Source organism: Chenopodium quinoa, unplaced genomic scaffold (assembly GCF_001683475.1).
Source record: "Chenopodium quinoa cultivar QQ74 unplaced genomic scaffold, ASM168347v1, whole genome shotgun sequence".
Classification (NCBI taxonomy): Eukaryota; Viridiplantae; Streptophyta; class Magnoliopsida; order Caryophyllales; family Amaranthaceae; genus Chenopodium; species Chenopodium quinoa.
Genome location: NW_018743021.1, coordinates 1,848,196 through 1,861,122, shown reverse-complemented (window position 1 = coordinate 1,861,122; position 12,927 = coordinate 1,848,196). Strand labels below are relative to the sequence as shown.

The window sequence follows — 12,927 nt, the reverse complement described above, 5'->3', positions numbered from 1 at the left end:
CTTTCCTTAAAGATCCCTGATTCCCTTCCTATGAAAAACTAAGGGATAACTGTTTTCGACAACCACGAACCACGCACCCTCAACCATTATTTTTCCTCTCTTTCGACTCAAATTCATCCATAATTATCATAGCAGCAAAGGGTATAAATTAGTTGAATTCTACTGCTTAGAAATCGTAATTGTTTCAGTTCTCAAACTGTCAGCAATTCCTAACCTCTCAGCATGCATAATTGATAATCCACACATCCTTACACTCTTACACTTCACCTACCCAAACACTTACAAAAATGACTAATCAACAAAAGGTTGAGCTTAAAATACACTAACTACATTAACACACAAAACACTAACAAAAATCAATCATTTATAACCCTAATTCAATCAACAATTGAAATGCCAAGAAATCAATCAGCCAACCAAAAATTCAAAATCAAACCCCAAATTTCCTTTAGAATTTTCCATTAATAATAACATTCAGATACAAGAAAACCCTTAATTCCATAACATTGAAAAAAAAAAAGGGAATGATCAGAAAACAACCCGAAATTGGGGGGCATTAGAATCATCAGCAGGAAGAATTTCCCAACGACAAGGCTCGAGTTCTTCAGAAACAGGGCAATACCCAGCAAGCGTAACCTTATCAGTGGAAGCAGCAACCGACCCAAATTCAAAAACGGTTACCTCCGTCGTAGCAGGGCGCCGGACTTCAACGGCGCCGTTCAAACCTTCAACCGCTTCGCCGGGTTTTGATTTGGGATTCTCCGGTGGTGGTTTAGTCTCCGAGGACTTGTCCTTGCGCTTCCACCAGAAAATACCCATTTGGTTTGGTAATGCGGAGGAGAGAGAAAATAAGAGAGCAAAGTCGTTTGGAAGATTTGAAACTAGGAAAGGGTTTATCTTTATCCTTGGGAAGGAGAGGAGAGGGTTTTATTACTCCGTACGTGTGCATCTTATTAGGGTCGGAACCTCTAGATTCTGAGACACGAGTATAATCCTTACTACTACCTCCGTTACATATTATTTGCAACGATTTGACATAAAAGTAGAGAGGAAAAATGTCTAATCGTTGCTAATGGTAGTAAATGCTATTTGAGCGGCCAATTTGGCTACATATATAACATGAGAATTTCAAAATTAGTTTGATTCAACTTATTTCCACTTACAAGTCAAAAAATTTTATTCAATTTATTTCAATTGAAGAAGTAAATCTAACCAATTGCTTTATTCTACTATCTTTATGATTGTATGTATATGAAAGAATGGAACATTCCTTCAATTTGATGTACATTTATTTTTAGTTATACCTTATGAAATTGTCGCATGTTAAATGATATCATGTTTATGATAGAGATGAACTCTATTTTTTATTATTATTTTTATATATACAATACTAATTGTGCAATCTATGAATCTAGGGTCAGTATTTATGTCGAAGGTATCTCAAGAAATATTAGTGTCACCAGGGATGAGCAAATCAGAAACCTGGTCAAAATTTTAGGAGTATTTTCAAACCGGATTGGAACTTGTCGGGTTAATTTACTCTTTTTTGCAAAGAGTTGCAGTAGCAAAAACTAGTAACAAAAACTAATGAGCCAAAAACAATATTTTTCCATTAATGAGCTGAAGCAAAAGAAAGCATCACAATTTTCCTAAAAATTAACAGTTGCAAATTGCAATGACAACCTCCTCGACCCCTCCACCTTAATTTGAAGTTGATAATTGTGACAAACAATTTCATTTACTAATTACACATCACAAAATTACATACACAAGGGAAAAAACACATCCCATAAAGAACATATATCAACCTTCCTGGACCGAAAACAAGACCAAGATATATCAAAGGCTAGCATATTCATCATAGTCATCCATTTTCATGAAGCACATAATGGCTAAAATAAATACAAAAAAGGAAGAAAGCTCCATGGTTAGGGCTCCCCAACCAATAATACCAGCGTGCTTTAAGATAGTTGGTATTGCAATACTGCCAACCACTGAAGCCCCTGTTAAAAATTTGGTCGCGTTCAACCAACTGTTTGACAAATAAAAAGAGGGGCACAAGAATGACATTCAGTGTTGTGAATTTGTGACATTAGAAAATCTCACAGTATTTTAGCACTAATACCTGTTATCAGAGGCTTCTGTAAAAAGCGAAGAGGCATCAGATCCAGCAAAGAACATCATGGGCATAGGGAGGAGGACATACATTATAACTGCAAATTAATAAACCCGAGCAGTGTCAGAGTCTAGCACAAAAGGTTCAGCATTTGACACATCAAAACTTACTAGAAGAATTATGCAATTCAACTATTTTGTCACAAACCATTTTGATAGACAAGTCACATTGACAAAAACATGACCTAACCTAAGGAAACATAGCAACGAGATTAACATTGACAAAAAGTGTACATGAACTTTAAGCATCCCAATAGTCAAGCTCAACACCTTCTCCTTCAATTTATATGCTTGTGCATATACACAAAATTGAATGGAGTACATAGTATATTCAGTCATTTGTACCTGTAAGCATCGGCCACCAGTTATTGTACAGAGCACATGCCTGCGAGCAGCATAAAGCAGCTGTAACTTGTAAGACATTGATTAATCTATAAAAGATTCAAAACAACAATGAAAGGAAAGCATGATTTTGATACTGACCAAAATTTGCAATACAATTCCTCCAGATACAAGAATTGCCAGAAAAGCAAGCTTCCCACTTTGCACACAAGTCACCATATAACCAGGTAAGTCTGCCATTATGTTGTCTCACTCTCACCAGATAGGTTGAAATCCCTGAAAATGAAATAGAAAGAAATAAAGTATAGTGACGAGAAGCAAACCGATCTATAAAGATACCCTAATTATTATTGTGAAAATCCTTTACAGCAATCCTGCAGACATACTAACAGCTCCACGCCTTAATCTAGTATTTCACCACCAATGAGTCCACGAGACAATATGCAAACATACAATAATTTGCACTACCATTAGTATCCCCCACATAGCTACAACTATGGCAGAATAGCCCTCAAATGTTTCTAAAGACGTTCACAATTTTGCGCAATTCCTATTCGGTAATGAAGATGGGGCCATTTCTTGTCACAAATAGGCATTCCACTGCCTGGCAATGAGCCCTTGAGTCCATTTCAGCACTGAGAGTATATCTAATCATGCTAGAATTCTGAGTCCCTAGTCTTCCAACAACAAAAAATACGAAGTTCGACAATAATATACTGCTCATTGAAGAAACTATAACTGAACTGAAAAACCTTTCACAAGCACGGCGACAAATAAGTGAATTGGACTAAAAATGAAGTTTCACTCTGTTTCAGCTTGTTAGGTTTTCATCTTCCATTCCTCAACCCTATTTCATGCTTAGAGATAAACCCATATATGAATATACACCAAATGCAACCATATCGTCCGTTTCACTAGAATTGCCCCATTTGACCATTTTTATAAGAGCTAATTGGATTAAATGGGGGAAATTCCAATTAAATAGAGAGAGTACAATATAATCTAATTGACCTAATTCGCTAAAAATGGCAAATTAGCAAGTGCGATTCATACAATTCGGATCTATTTTATCAAAACTAGGTACCCAATTACGTAACAGTGATTAATCTATTCGAAACACAGTTGGCATTTTCAATCGATGATATAACACACATTAACAGACAAAAATATAATGAATTGATTGAATTTATTTCTACATACGATTAATCGCCATTAATAAATATAATCAAAATTGGAAGATCAACTATTGAATTATTAGCATGTTTTGATTTGTGAATTGAAAACAGAAAAAATAATGAGGGGTAAATTGACAACATACCAGGTGAGAATGATGTTTGATTCGAAGGGCGAGTAATAATTGTTAATGGAGAAATAAAAAGTGCAGAAATCAACGAGAGTTTTAGATGAAATATCCAGGCACGTCGACAGACAGGTACAAAGTAGAACCACTCCCTTAGACAAAAGGGTTGGAGAGATAGAGTGGAAATTCCAGATGACTTGCGGGCTTCTCAATTCTTTTGTTTTGCTTCCAAATTAGTTGCCTTGTTGTCTACTCGATATTTATCGATTAAAATTTATTTTTACGAGTAAATGAATAGTTAAGGCGTTAAGGGTAAGATGTATTTCAATCACCATTCTTGAAAATAAGTTTTAAATTTTATCAAGCCTCTAAAGATAAAGTAAAACTAAGGTTATTAGGCTCAATCAAGTTTGCTAAATTCAATTACACGAAGAGAACACACTCTTAGGGCCTGTTCTCTTACGTTGAAATTCAGTTCAGTTCAGTTCAGTTCAGTTCAGTTCAATTCAGTTCAGTTCAGTTCAGTTCAATTCAATTCAGTTCAGTTCAGTTCAGTTCAGTTCAGTTCAGCTCATCTCCTGATTTCCTTCTCTTATAAAATATTCAGTTCAGTTCAGTTCAGCTTAGCTCAGTTCAGTTCAGCTCAATTCTGTTCAGTTCAGCTGAGTTCAGTCAATGAGAACAGAACCTTAGTGTATCATAATGAGTTGACTTCTACTCAAACTTTATTGCTTCATACAAATTTTAAGTTGTAGCATAGTTCTATAGTGGTCTTGATTTAAGAAAATTGATTCATACATGTATTATGTCCATCCACAATAAGTACTAATGTTATTTCAATATTCTTTTGTACATTGGATATCACTTGTCGGATCCTCTCATAATTTGACACGACACACAATCTACACTGGCTTGTATTACTTTTTAAAAATATACAATTTAAAGTGTTGGAGTAGTCGACATCTTGTATACCCAAATTCGAGTTTGAACAACATAGTGTGATTCTCTTAAAGTTTTATAAATCAGTTTTTATAGTGTTCTAAAGGAAGTACTTGTAATTTTTTTTTTCTTCAATCCTAAGCTAGGTGGAGCATGTGGCTCAAAGCGACTTCCAACTTCATCTCTTGATCCAGAATCCAGCAAATTAGCTCGTGTGAAGCTTGCTCGCATTGGTTCATGGGGCTTTGACGCTTTGTCACTTGATGTAGTTGTCTATGTCTTGTGTGTTTTTGTCGTATTGTTGATTTCGTTACCTCATATTCTTGTCAACAAAATAAATAAAATTAATAATAATAATTTTTTTTTAAAAAAAATCTTATTCTTGATTTAAAATTGATTAGAGAAATCAAACAATCTCAAATCTCACTTTCTCAAGTGGGGAAAAAAGAGAAGAGAGAAAGAGCCCTTCACAAACTGGAATGATCCTCTTCCTTTTGCTCGCCAGCAGATCAAACCAAACTTGAGCAGCACTGCAGCAGCAACAATGTCTTCTTCAACACCAAGAAGACGCCCAAAATCATCTCCCATAAACCCTAATTCCAAATCAATCCCAAATTACTCTCAATCTCCTACCTCTTCTTCGACGCTTACTTCATTACTTGCAGAAATTGAACCTCCCCCTAATTTACTTCCTTCAAAATCCGATTTTCTCAAGCTCATTGTTATCATCACAATTGCTGCTTTTGTTGCCGTTTTCTGCAACTTCTTATCCAGCTTCATCAATCGCCCCTCTTTGCCTTTCTGCGATTCCGACGTCGGAGAGTACGATGTTTCATTGCTCGGTATTCTTCACTCTTTGCTTTCATGTCGCAACTTTGTCTATTTTGTGTTGCTCTAATTGTTACTTAACTTTGATTTATATCATGATTATGGGCATTAAGTAGTTTAAATTACTGGGAATTCTAAGATAATAGTTGGGTTATTCATTATCTATATACATTTTGATTGCATTCAAGTTATATTGAATCATAAACTATAAAGCAACAAAGTACAAATCAATATGAATTGTGATTTATACGGTGTTGAAGGAGGTCCAAATGTGCATGAATTGTGAATTACGCTTCATACAGTTGCTATTTTAGATGTTCTTCCATTCATTATCACTAAGGTTGATAATTTTCTAGTAGAGAAGGGTTGAATTATGTTGCTTGTCTTTGAATTTTCTGTTAGTTATATTGATCATTTAGTGGTATGGAAGTGGGTTGTCATTAAACCAAGGGTCTATTAGGAAACAAGTAGGGGAGGTGCGGTAAGCCGGTGTGAGCCGGTGAGCGAATAAGAATACCACTGCTCTTGTTTGGATATTAGATAAGAGGAGGGAAAATTATCAAGTAATAATCATCTTGGATGACAGGAATGTTGTATCAATGTTGTTTTGCGCAATGATAGTTGTTAGCCCCTTTATTTGCTATTTTGCTAGCCAGACAAAGGAAAATGCTTCCGTTCCTTTTCTGTCCACCAATTCCTTCTATCCAAACAGAGTGTTAAACTCTATGTAAAAGCTAATGCTCTAGAGTAAAATAAACAAATCTATAAGCAGCGGGAGTTCTTGTTTGTGTTTGCTTGAGCTGTTCAAGATGAAAGTCTTATACCGATTCTTTTGGGGGTAGAGGGTTACAGTTACTTTAAAGATTTGATTAAATTTATTTCACTTTGTTGATCTTACAGATACATGTGAGCCTTGTCCAAATAATGGAAGGTGTTACAAGGGCCAGTTGGAATGCATTCAAGGATATAGGAGGTATGGAAAATCATGCATTGAAGATGGAGATATCTATGAAGCAGCTAAGAAACTTGTAAGCTGTTGTGTCCATGCTTTTTGTGCAGTTCTTTTTGGCTGAACTTACGAATTTTCTCACCTTGCTATGGCTTATTTTTTTTTTATATTTTTACGTTGATGATTACAGTCAGTATGGGCAAAAGATCATCTGTGTGAAGCACATGCACATTATATATGTGATGGAACTGGGACAATTTGGGTTTGTCACTTCTCTGCTGTCAGACTTTGTGAATTTTTACTCGACCCCTGAGAGTGCCAGAATTGGTTAACTCTGTTAGATTTTTCTTTTACTGTAACTCTGTTTAGGTGTCCGAGGACAAGTTAAAGAACATGCTGGACAAAGGATTCCAAGGTTCTACTGCATATGATATTAAGTATCTGTATGCAAAAGAAAAAGCATTGGAGGACATTAGTGGACTGTTGGATACAAGAACCATTGGCAACAGGTATGCTTTCTTCTACAGAAAATAGAACAGTTTATATTGAATAACTAATCATCAGGATTGCGGTCAGAGCTTCTAACTTTGAAATCGATCACACGTCTCTTAAAAAGGGGTCAAACATGAATACATGATTCTGATTGCTGACCCTGTTCATCAAACCTTAAGGCACTTAATTCATCTCCTGTTGTTCCCTAATACACTTCCAATTGAACCTTTAGTGCTAATGAATTAAAGGTATTGAATACATGGGTTTGATTGACTATCTCAGATCTGCAATTGAATTATTGATGGTCAACTATTAAGCTTTAAGCGCAAAGTTAGGGTGGTGTCTGCCTGGGTGGTGCAAGCTTATGGGTGAGAGAGATAGAGATAGATAGAGAGGGGCTATTCTGACATCATATGATAGGCTGCAGCCTGTGTTTCTGTTCTTCTGTCCTGTACCAAACTGAGTTATTCACATACTATGTAACAGGGTTTTGTAATTTGAATCAGTCTAAATTATATTGTGAATCTTTTCTTGCAGGGTCAAAGAGTTTAAGTGTCCTGTCAAATTAGCTGAAAGTTACAAATCAATGACTTGTCGTGCTCGGCAATGGGTAGCTAAGAATCTTTTACTTCTCATGGCAGTATTTGTACTGGTATTCAACTCTTATCTCAACTCTAAAAATGTAGAATGAACTTCGTGATCATCATGATGATATTGATATTTACAGCTTGCAGGATCTACATTGTTGCTGTTGAGAATTAGAAGAAGATGGTATTTGACAAAAAGAGCAGAACATCTTTACCATCAGGTTAGCATTTGGCAATACCTTCCTTAATACTTCAAACAATGTAATACCTAAGTTGGTGCAAGACTGAGGTATTGGATGTCACAGACTCACAGTGGCTCACTTATGAAGATTTATGGTGCTTGTTTATGAGTAGTTGATACTTGTAGGCTTGTAGCTGGTGATCCTGGAAATTAATTTTGAAATCAAGCCTGATCATAATTAGCCTTTTTTTTTTTTTTTTTTTTTCTTCTTTTCCTGTGGCATGGGCCTAGGGCCTAAGCCCTCCTTTATATAGAATTTTGTTGATAATAGCCGTAGTTTTTATCTTAATATGCACCTAGAATTCATAGTATGGAACTGACTTTTAAATTAGATACTCTTGAGGGTGGTCATCAAAACATGGCTTCTATAAATTCTGTTTCAAACATTGCAGTCATGATGTGGACAACATGTCTCTGAATTGCAGTTTGGTATAAAATGTGGAGTACCTTTACTCTCTTATGTAACTTTTTGACCAAATGATCAGGATTTCAGAAAGTACTTTGAGTGCAATGTCTCTATGAGTACTAGCTAAATAAACTGATTGCATTTGTGTACATAGAATGCTCATATCTATGAAACTGACTGCAGCTTTACAATGGAAAAGTAGGACCTTGTAGGCATATCCGTTGGTTACTTTCTTTCCATGTGCCCACTACCTCATTGCTAATGAAAGTATGGAACCATCTTCCATGCTTGACATTATTTCATACTTTCATGAAATATCTAGCCTTAAAACAATTGAAAATGTTGATTACAGAAAATAGCCTAATGTATTGGGTTGTAAATCAGCTATATTATGAGAAGAGCACTCACTGGTCCTACTGCAGGAAATGAATGCTATTGAAAATTCTGAAGTGTGGAAGCTGCTGCTAATTTTAAATCTGTAATCTGTTTATTGACTTCATTCTCATGACAATGTCTAGCTAATGCTTCTTTTTATTGACATTTTTATGCACTGTTTTTAAATTTTCTTTGAAAAATTGTCAGGTTTGTGACACACTTGAGGACAATGCTATAATGTCTAGAAGCATGGGTGACAGAGAACCCTGGTTAATTGCCTCAAGGCTCCGAGATCATATACTTAGTCCCAAGGAAAGAAGAGATCCTTTTCTATGGAAGATGGTATTTCTCTCCTTTTTCTTTACCCCCTATCATTGGAGTTCTTAATGTATTTTAGAATCTTCAAACATGTGTAATTACGTTGTTTCCTCTCACTTGTCACCCAGTGCTCTTTTTTTCCCTTGCAAACAGGTAACACGTAAAATTTAGCTGCATTCCCTCATGTCAATAATATTTGCTAACTTAACTGTCTTCAACTCTTCACCCCCCTCCCCCAACCAAAAACAAAAAAGAGAGAGAGAGAGAGGGGGGGGGGGTCGATTGGCTGTCTGCAAATGAAACTATTACTTAATTTGATTACTTATTTTCTGTTAATCCCCTTTTTACATTGTGCTTCCTTGAACTTCCCTATATCAACCCAGATTTTGTAGGTGGGTTGTTTAGGGTCTGTCTGTTTGTTTCATATAAATAATTTAGATTATAAAATAAGTTCAAATTTTTTAATGAAATAATTTGAAACAAAATAAAATAAGTTCAGATAAAATAAAATACTAAGTTCTAATAAAAAAATTCAGACAATATGAGATGAACCAGATAGAGCTGTATCTTGTTTGGATATGTCTTGCAATCATCAGCTTGATGATTAATTATTGGTAAGGAGTTGCTAGTTTCTGTAATTAAAAATTAGTTTCTTTTGCAAACTTTTTTTTGTTGATAAGTGAGAAGCTAATGATTCTCCATAATATTTTTTCTTGGAGCATATACATTTGCTCTTTGTTTAAGTTTCTCCAAAATTTTGGCCTGTTGTGACTCTTGTGAGTCTACTTGGCAACACAATGTTGCTTAACAGCTGAGGGTCATTATTAAGTATGATATTTACCATCCTCATTTAATCAAATATTAACTTTTTGGCACCAATGGAAAATATCTCTGATTGGAGCTGTGAGCTAATGTGACTGGCTGTGTACTTGTGTACTGTTGTCAAAAGTACAATAGTTTAACTTCGTGGTACTATTTACTCTTTTTTTTTTTTCTTTCTTTTTTTTTTTGGACTGTATATACACGTTTCTATTTTCATAGTATTTATACTGATTCTCATTTGATCTTTCTTCAAATTAGGTTGAAAATTTGGTGGAGTCGGATTCTCGTTTGGACCGCTATCCAAAGCTTGTGAAGGGTGAATCAAAGGTGGTGTGGGAATGGCAAGGTACGGAGATGCAATTTGGGCTCTATATATACCGTATCATTATGATTTTTAATTAGCTATGTTAGAGCCTCATTTTGCAACATAATGTCTAATTGAATTGATAGTTTATCTAATTAAAGGGAAAATTGAGATGACTATAATTTATTATGTATCACTTGATTTGTGAATTACGGATGTGTCACTAAAATGTAGTTCTTAGAGAAAATATGTTTTCTAAGTGTTATTGCAATCTAATAAGAATCTACATGACAGTTTGACTGTTAACCTTTCCCTAAGAGTTGCTCTTGGAATTATGTTATTGTTGCTTGTAGACTTTGCTTTGCTAGCTATTTGATTGGTGTTTCCTTGAAAAAAGATGTCTAGCTGTCTCTTTGAATTGGTAAATTAGTATGTTTATTGAGGGAAAAAAAAAATTCTGTTAGAAGGACAATTTGTATAAAAAAAAATACATCAACAGAATACCCTAGGTCGTTTAGAAATTTGGGAAAGAAAAATTGTATGCCAAGATTGCCAACCAAGCTTTACATTGGACACTAATTTTTTTTTAAATAAAATTTTCTCACAAAGCAACACCTGTGAAAGCACATTAATAAGGGTAAGAACTCTTATCTCACAAGGGCTTATGACCATAAGGTCCATTTGGGAATATTTTGTTGAAAAAGACCTGAAAATAGCAAAGCATGGAGAACCAAAGGAACATTCTTTAATATTTTTTAATGTTAAACTCACCCATTCACAAATAGTGGATGTGAGAGTTTAAGAATGCAAACTATTATTTTGGCTTCCCCTGGCTCCCCAAGATACTTTTCTATTGATAAGTTCATCCTTTTGTTATATTCTGTCGTCACATAATCACATATCTGAGCTTATACCAAGAGTTGAATCATCAGTGCAATAATTCTTGAGCACATGTAAGATGTAACCATAATATATTAATATGCTTCATGTTTGTGCTGGATTCTTAACTACTTGGTATGATTTTTAAACAAGTAGTAGATTTTCTTGGCTCTGGTTTAATCATTACTTTGTCCTTCTTTAGAGATTAGTCATTACTCATTAGTTCCATCAATAAGAGAAATAAAAAGATTAATTGTTAGCTGATTACATTAGCTACTTCCGTTGTTTCATTTTAGTTGACACATTTCTCTAGGTATTTTTTCAATCTTTTTTTTAATAGCAAAATTTGTTAAAAGTGAAAAGTGTTAAAAAATTGGAGTATGAGAGTCATGACTGCCATCTTCCTTTGGAAAATCTGGGATCAATACCTTTTTATTTAGTGGGTGGTGGTGGAGCATAATACAGTAAGGTCCTGGAAGAATGCAGTATATGTTAAGGGTTTGAGGAATGCCTTATATAGTTGAACGAATTATTCAAGGAATAACTTTAATCATTATTATGCATTTTCGAGAAATGAAGCATATTGACCTTGAAATTGTATAGTTGACCTTTTCATCGCTCTTTAGAGTCATGCTTGTTCTATTAGCGTATCTAAATTAAGTGCTGTCCTGTTCCCACAAATGAATGGAAATGACATATTTGGACTCTGCATTGAATTGTGAACTATTTCCTGTATTTTTTTATGGCACTTTACTCTGTTTAGCCTTTTTCTTTTATCTTTGAAATATTAACTTTTATTCCTTGTCTCTCTCTTTTTCTGTTCATTAGTGGAAGGTTCTTTGAGTTCTTCAAGGAAAAAGAAGGTGGTTATCGGCAGTGTGAATAATGGTGCAGCTATGAATAAATCATGTGGCTAAAAACATCAAGTTGGTGAGATACAGAGTATGATCATTTGGAGATTCAACGTTTTGACAAGTTATCTATTGATTTCCAGTTTTGGATTATGATGATTGAAGTAAATGTTAGTACACTTCTGTCCTCTACTCGTATGTGTGAAGTTACTCTGTATCATGCAATTGAGACAACTTTGTAGTTGCATTTGGAAGACTAGGCACATGTCCACAAAAGCCCCAAGAGGTGTTAGACTTGTGCATATTTTTGGTAATTTGATCCTAATTTATGTACTTAAGAATTTAAGATGATCTTAATTTACCTTGTTCTATGTGTGCAGGCCCTTAGAAGTTTGTATCAGAACGTCCATGTTACCAGAAGAAAATTGTGTTGTATTAGTTATGCTGGAGACGATTGAGGGGAAAATTTAGCCATTGTCAGGGGCTTGTTTCAACTTTCAACAGCTACATCTTGTTATAACTGATTGCTGTACATCTACATCCCTTTTCTAACGCTATTTTTGAGCAGCAACTGGCCAAGAAGCATTTTTTTCCTAGCAGGCAGTGTTTCTGGTCTTCAGTTGGTAGTTTTGGTCATAAAGCTGATTAACTCTGGAAGATAGCTAAGACAGAATTAAGTTAGAATTCTACGGAGTACAAAATTGCAGACGTACACACCATAAAGCCCACGATCCCCCTGGAAACAGTATCAATCTAGCAAGGAAACATCATAAATTTTTCATTTGTGTGGAATACCTCTCATGTATCAATCTTGTAATTACCTCGTATATTTATATTTTCATTTCATTTTACATAAGAAATTTGTTGGGAAGCTTGCGCTGTTTTCATAATTTGTGCTTGTAGCATCTCATTGACATTCTTGAGTGGAATGGGATGCTATTTGCCGACGTATATTGCATGTCGCATCTTATAAATGAGATTTTGTAGTCCTACGAATCTGTTGATTGTGTTCAGTAAGCAGTGGAATGGTCTCCACATTGTGCTGTCAATGTACATGTATCTGGTGTCTATAATAATATAAACCCCCCCTCATGACACGTGTCGATGTTTGTTTCTTGA

At 35.0% G+C, this 12,927-nt stretch overlaps 2 protein-coding genes across 3 annotated transcripts; one reads left to right on the top strand and one right to left on the bottom strand.

Annotated features, from left to right (window-relative positions):
- Positions 1 to 1,588: 1,588 nt before the first annotated feature.
- Positions 1,589 to 4,070, bottom strand: LOC110730235 (vacuolar protein sorting-associated protein 55 homolog). Its single transcript, XM_021910019.1, has 5 exons — positions 3,836 to 4,070; positions 2,659 to 2,793; positions 2,521 to 2,560; positions 2,126 to 2,213; positions 1,589 to 2,032 (listed from the first exon to the last, which is right to left on the bottom strand). The coding sequence occupies exons 2-5, from the start codon at positions 2,755 to 2,757 to the stop codon at positions 1,840 to 1,842; spliced, it is 420 nt and encodes a 139-aa protein (XP_021765711.1). The 5' UTR covers positions 2,758 to 2,793; positions 3,836 to 4,070; the 3' UTR covers positions 1,589 to 1,839.
- Positions 4,071 to 5,160: 1,090 nt separating this feature from the next.
- Positions 5,161 to 12,891, top strand: LOC110730234. 2 transcript variants are annotated; one of them, XM_021910018.1, is made up of 10 exons: positions 5,161 to 5,598; positions 6,485 to 6,612; positions 6,724 to 6,795; positions 6,903 to 7,042; positions 7,563 to 7,677; positions 7,753 to 7,833; positions 8,842 to 8,976; positions 10,033 to 10,120; positions 11,786 to 11,978; positions 12,189 to 12,891. In XM_021910018.1, exons 1-9 carry the CDS (start codon positions 5,301 to 5,303, stop codon positions 11,872 to 11,874), a joined length of 1,146 nt encoding a protein of 381 aa, XP_021765710.1. In that variant the 5' UTR covers positions 5,161 to 5,300; the 3' UTR covers positions 11,875 to 11,978; positions 12,189 to 12,891. The 2 variants fall into 2 exon arrangements, with proteins under 2 accessions (XP_021765710.1, XP_021765709.1); XM_021910017.1 differs by having other exon boundaries at positions 11,786 to 12,094; positions 12,189 to 12,890.
- The last annotated feature ends 36 nt before the right edge of the window (positions 12,892 to 12,927 follow it).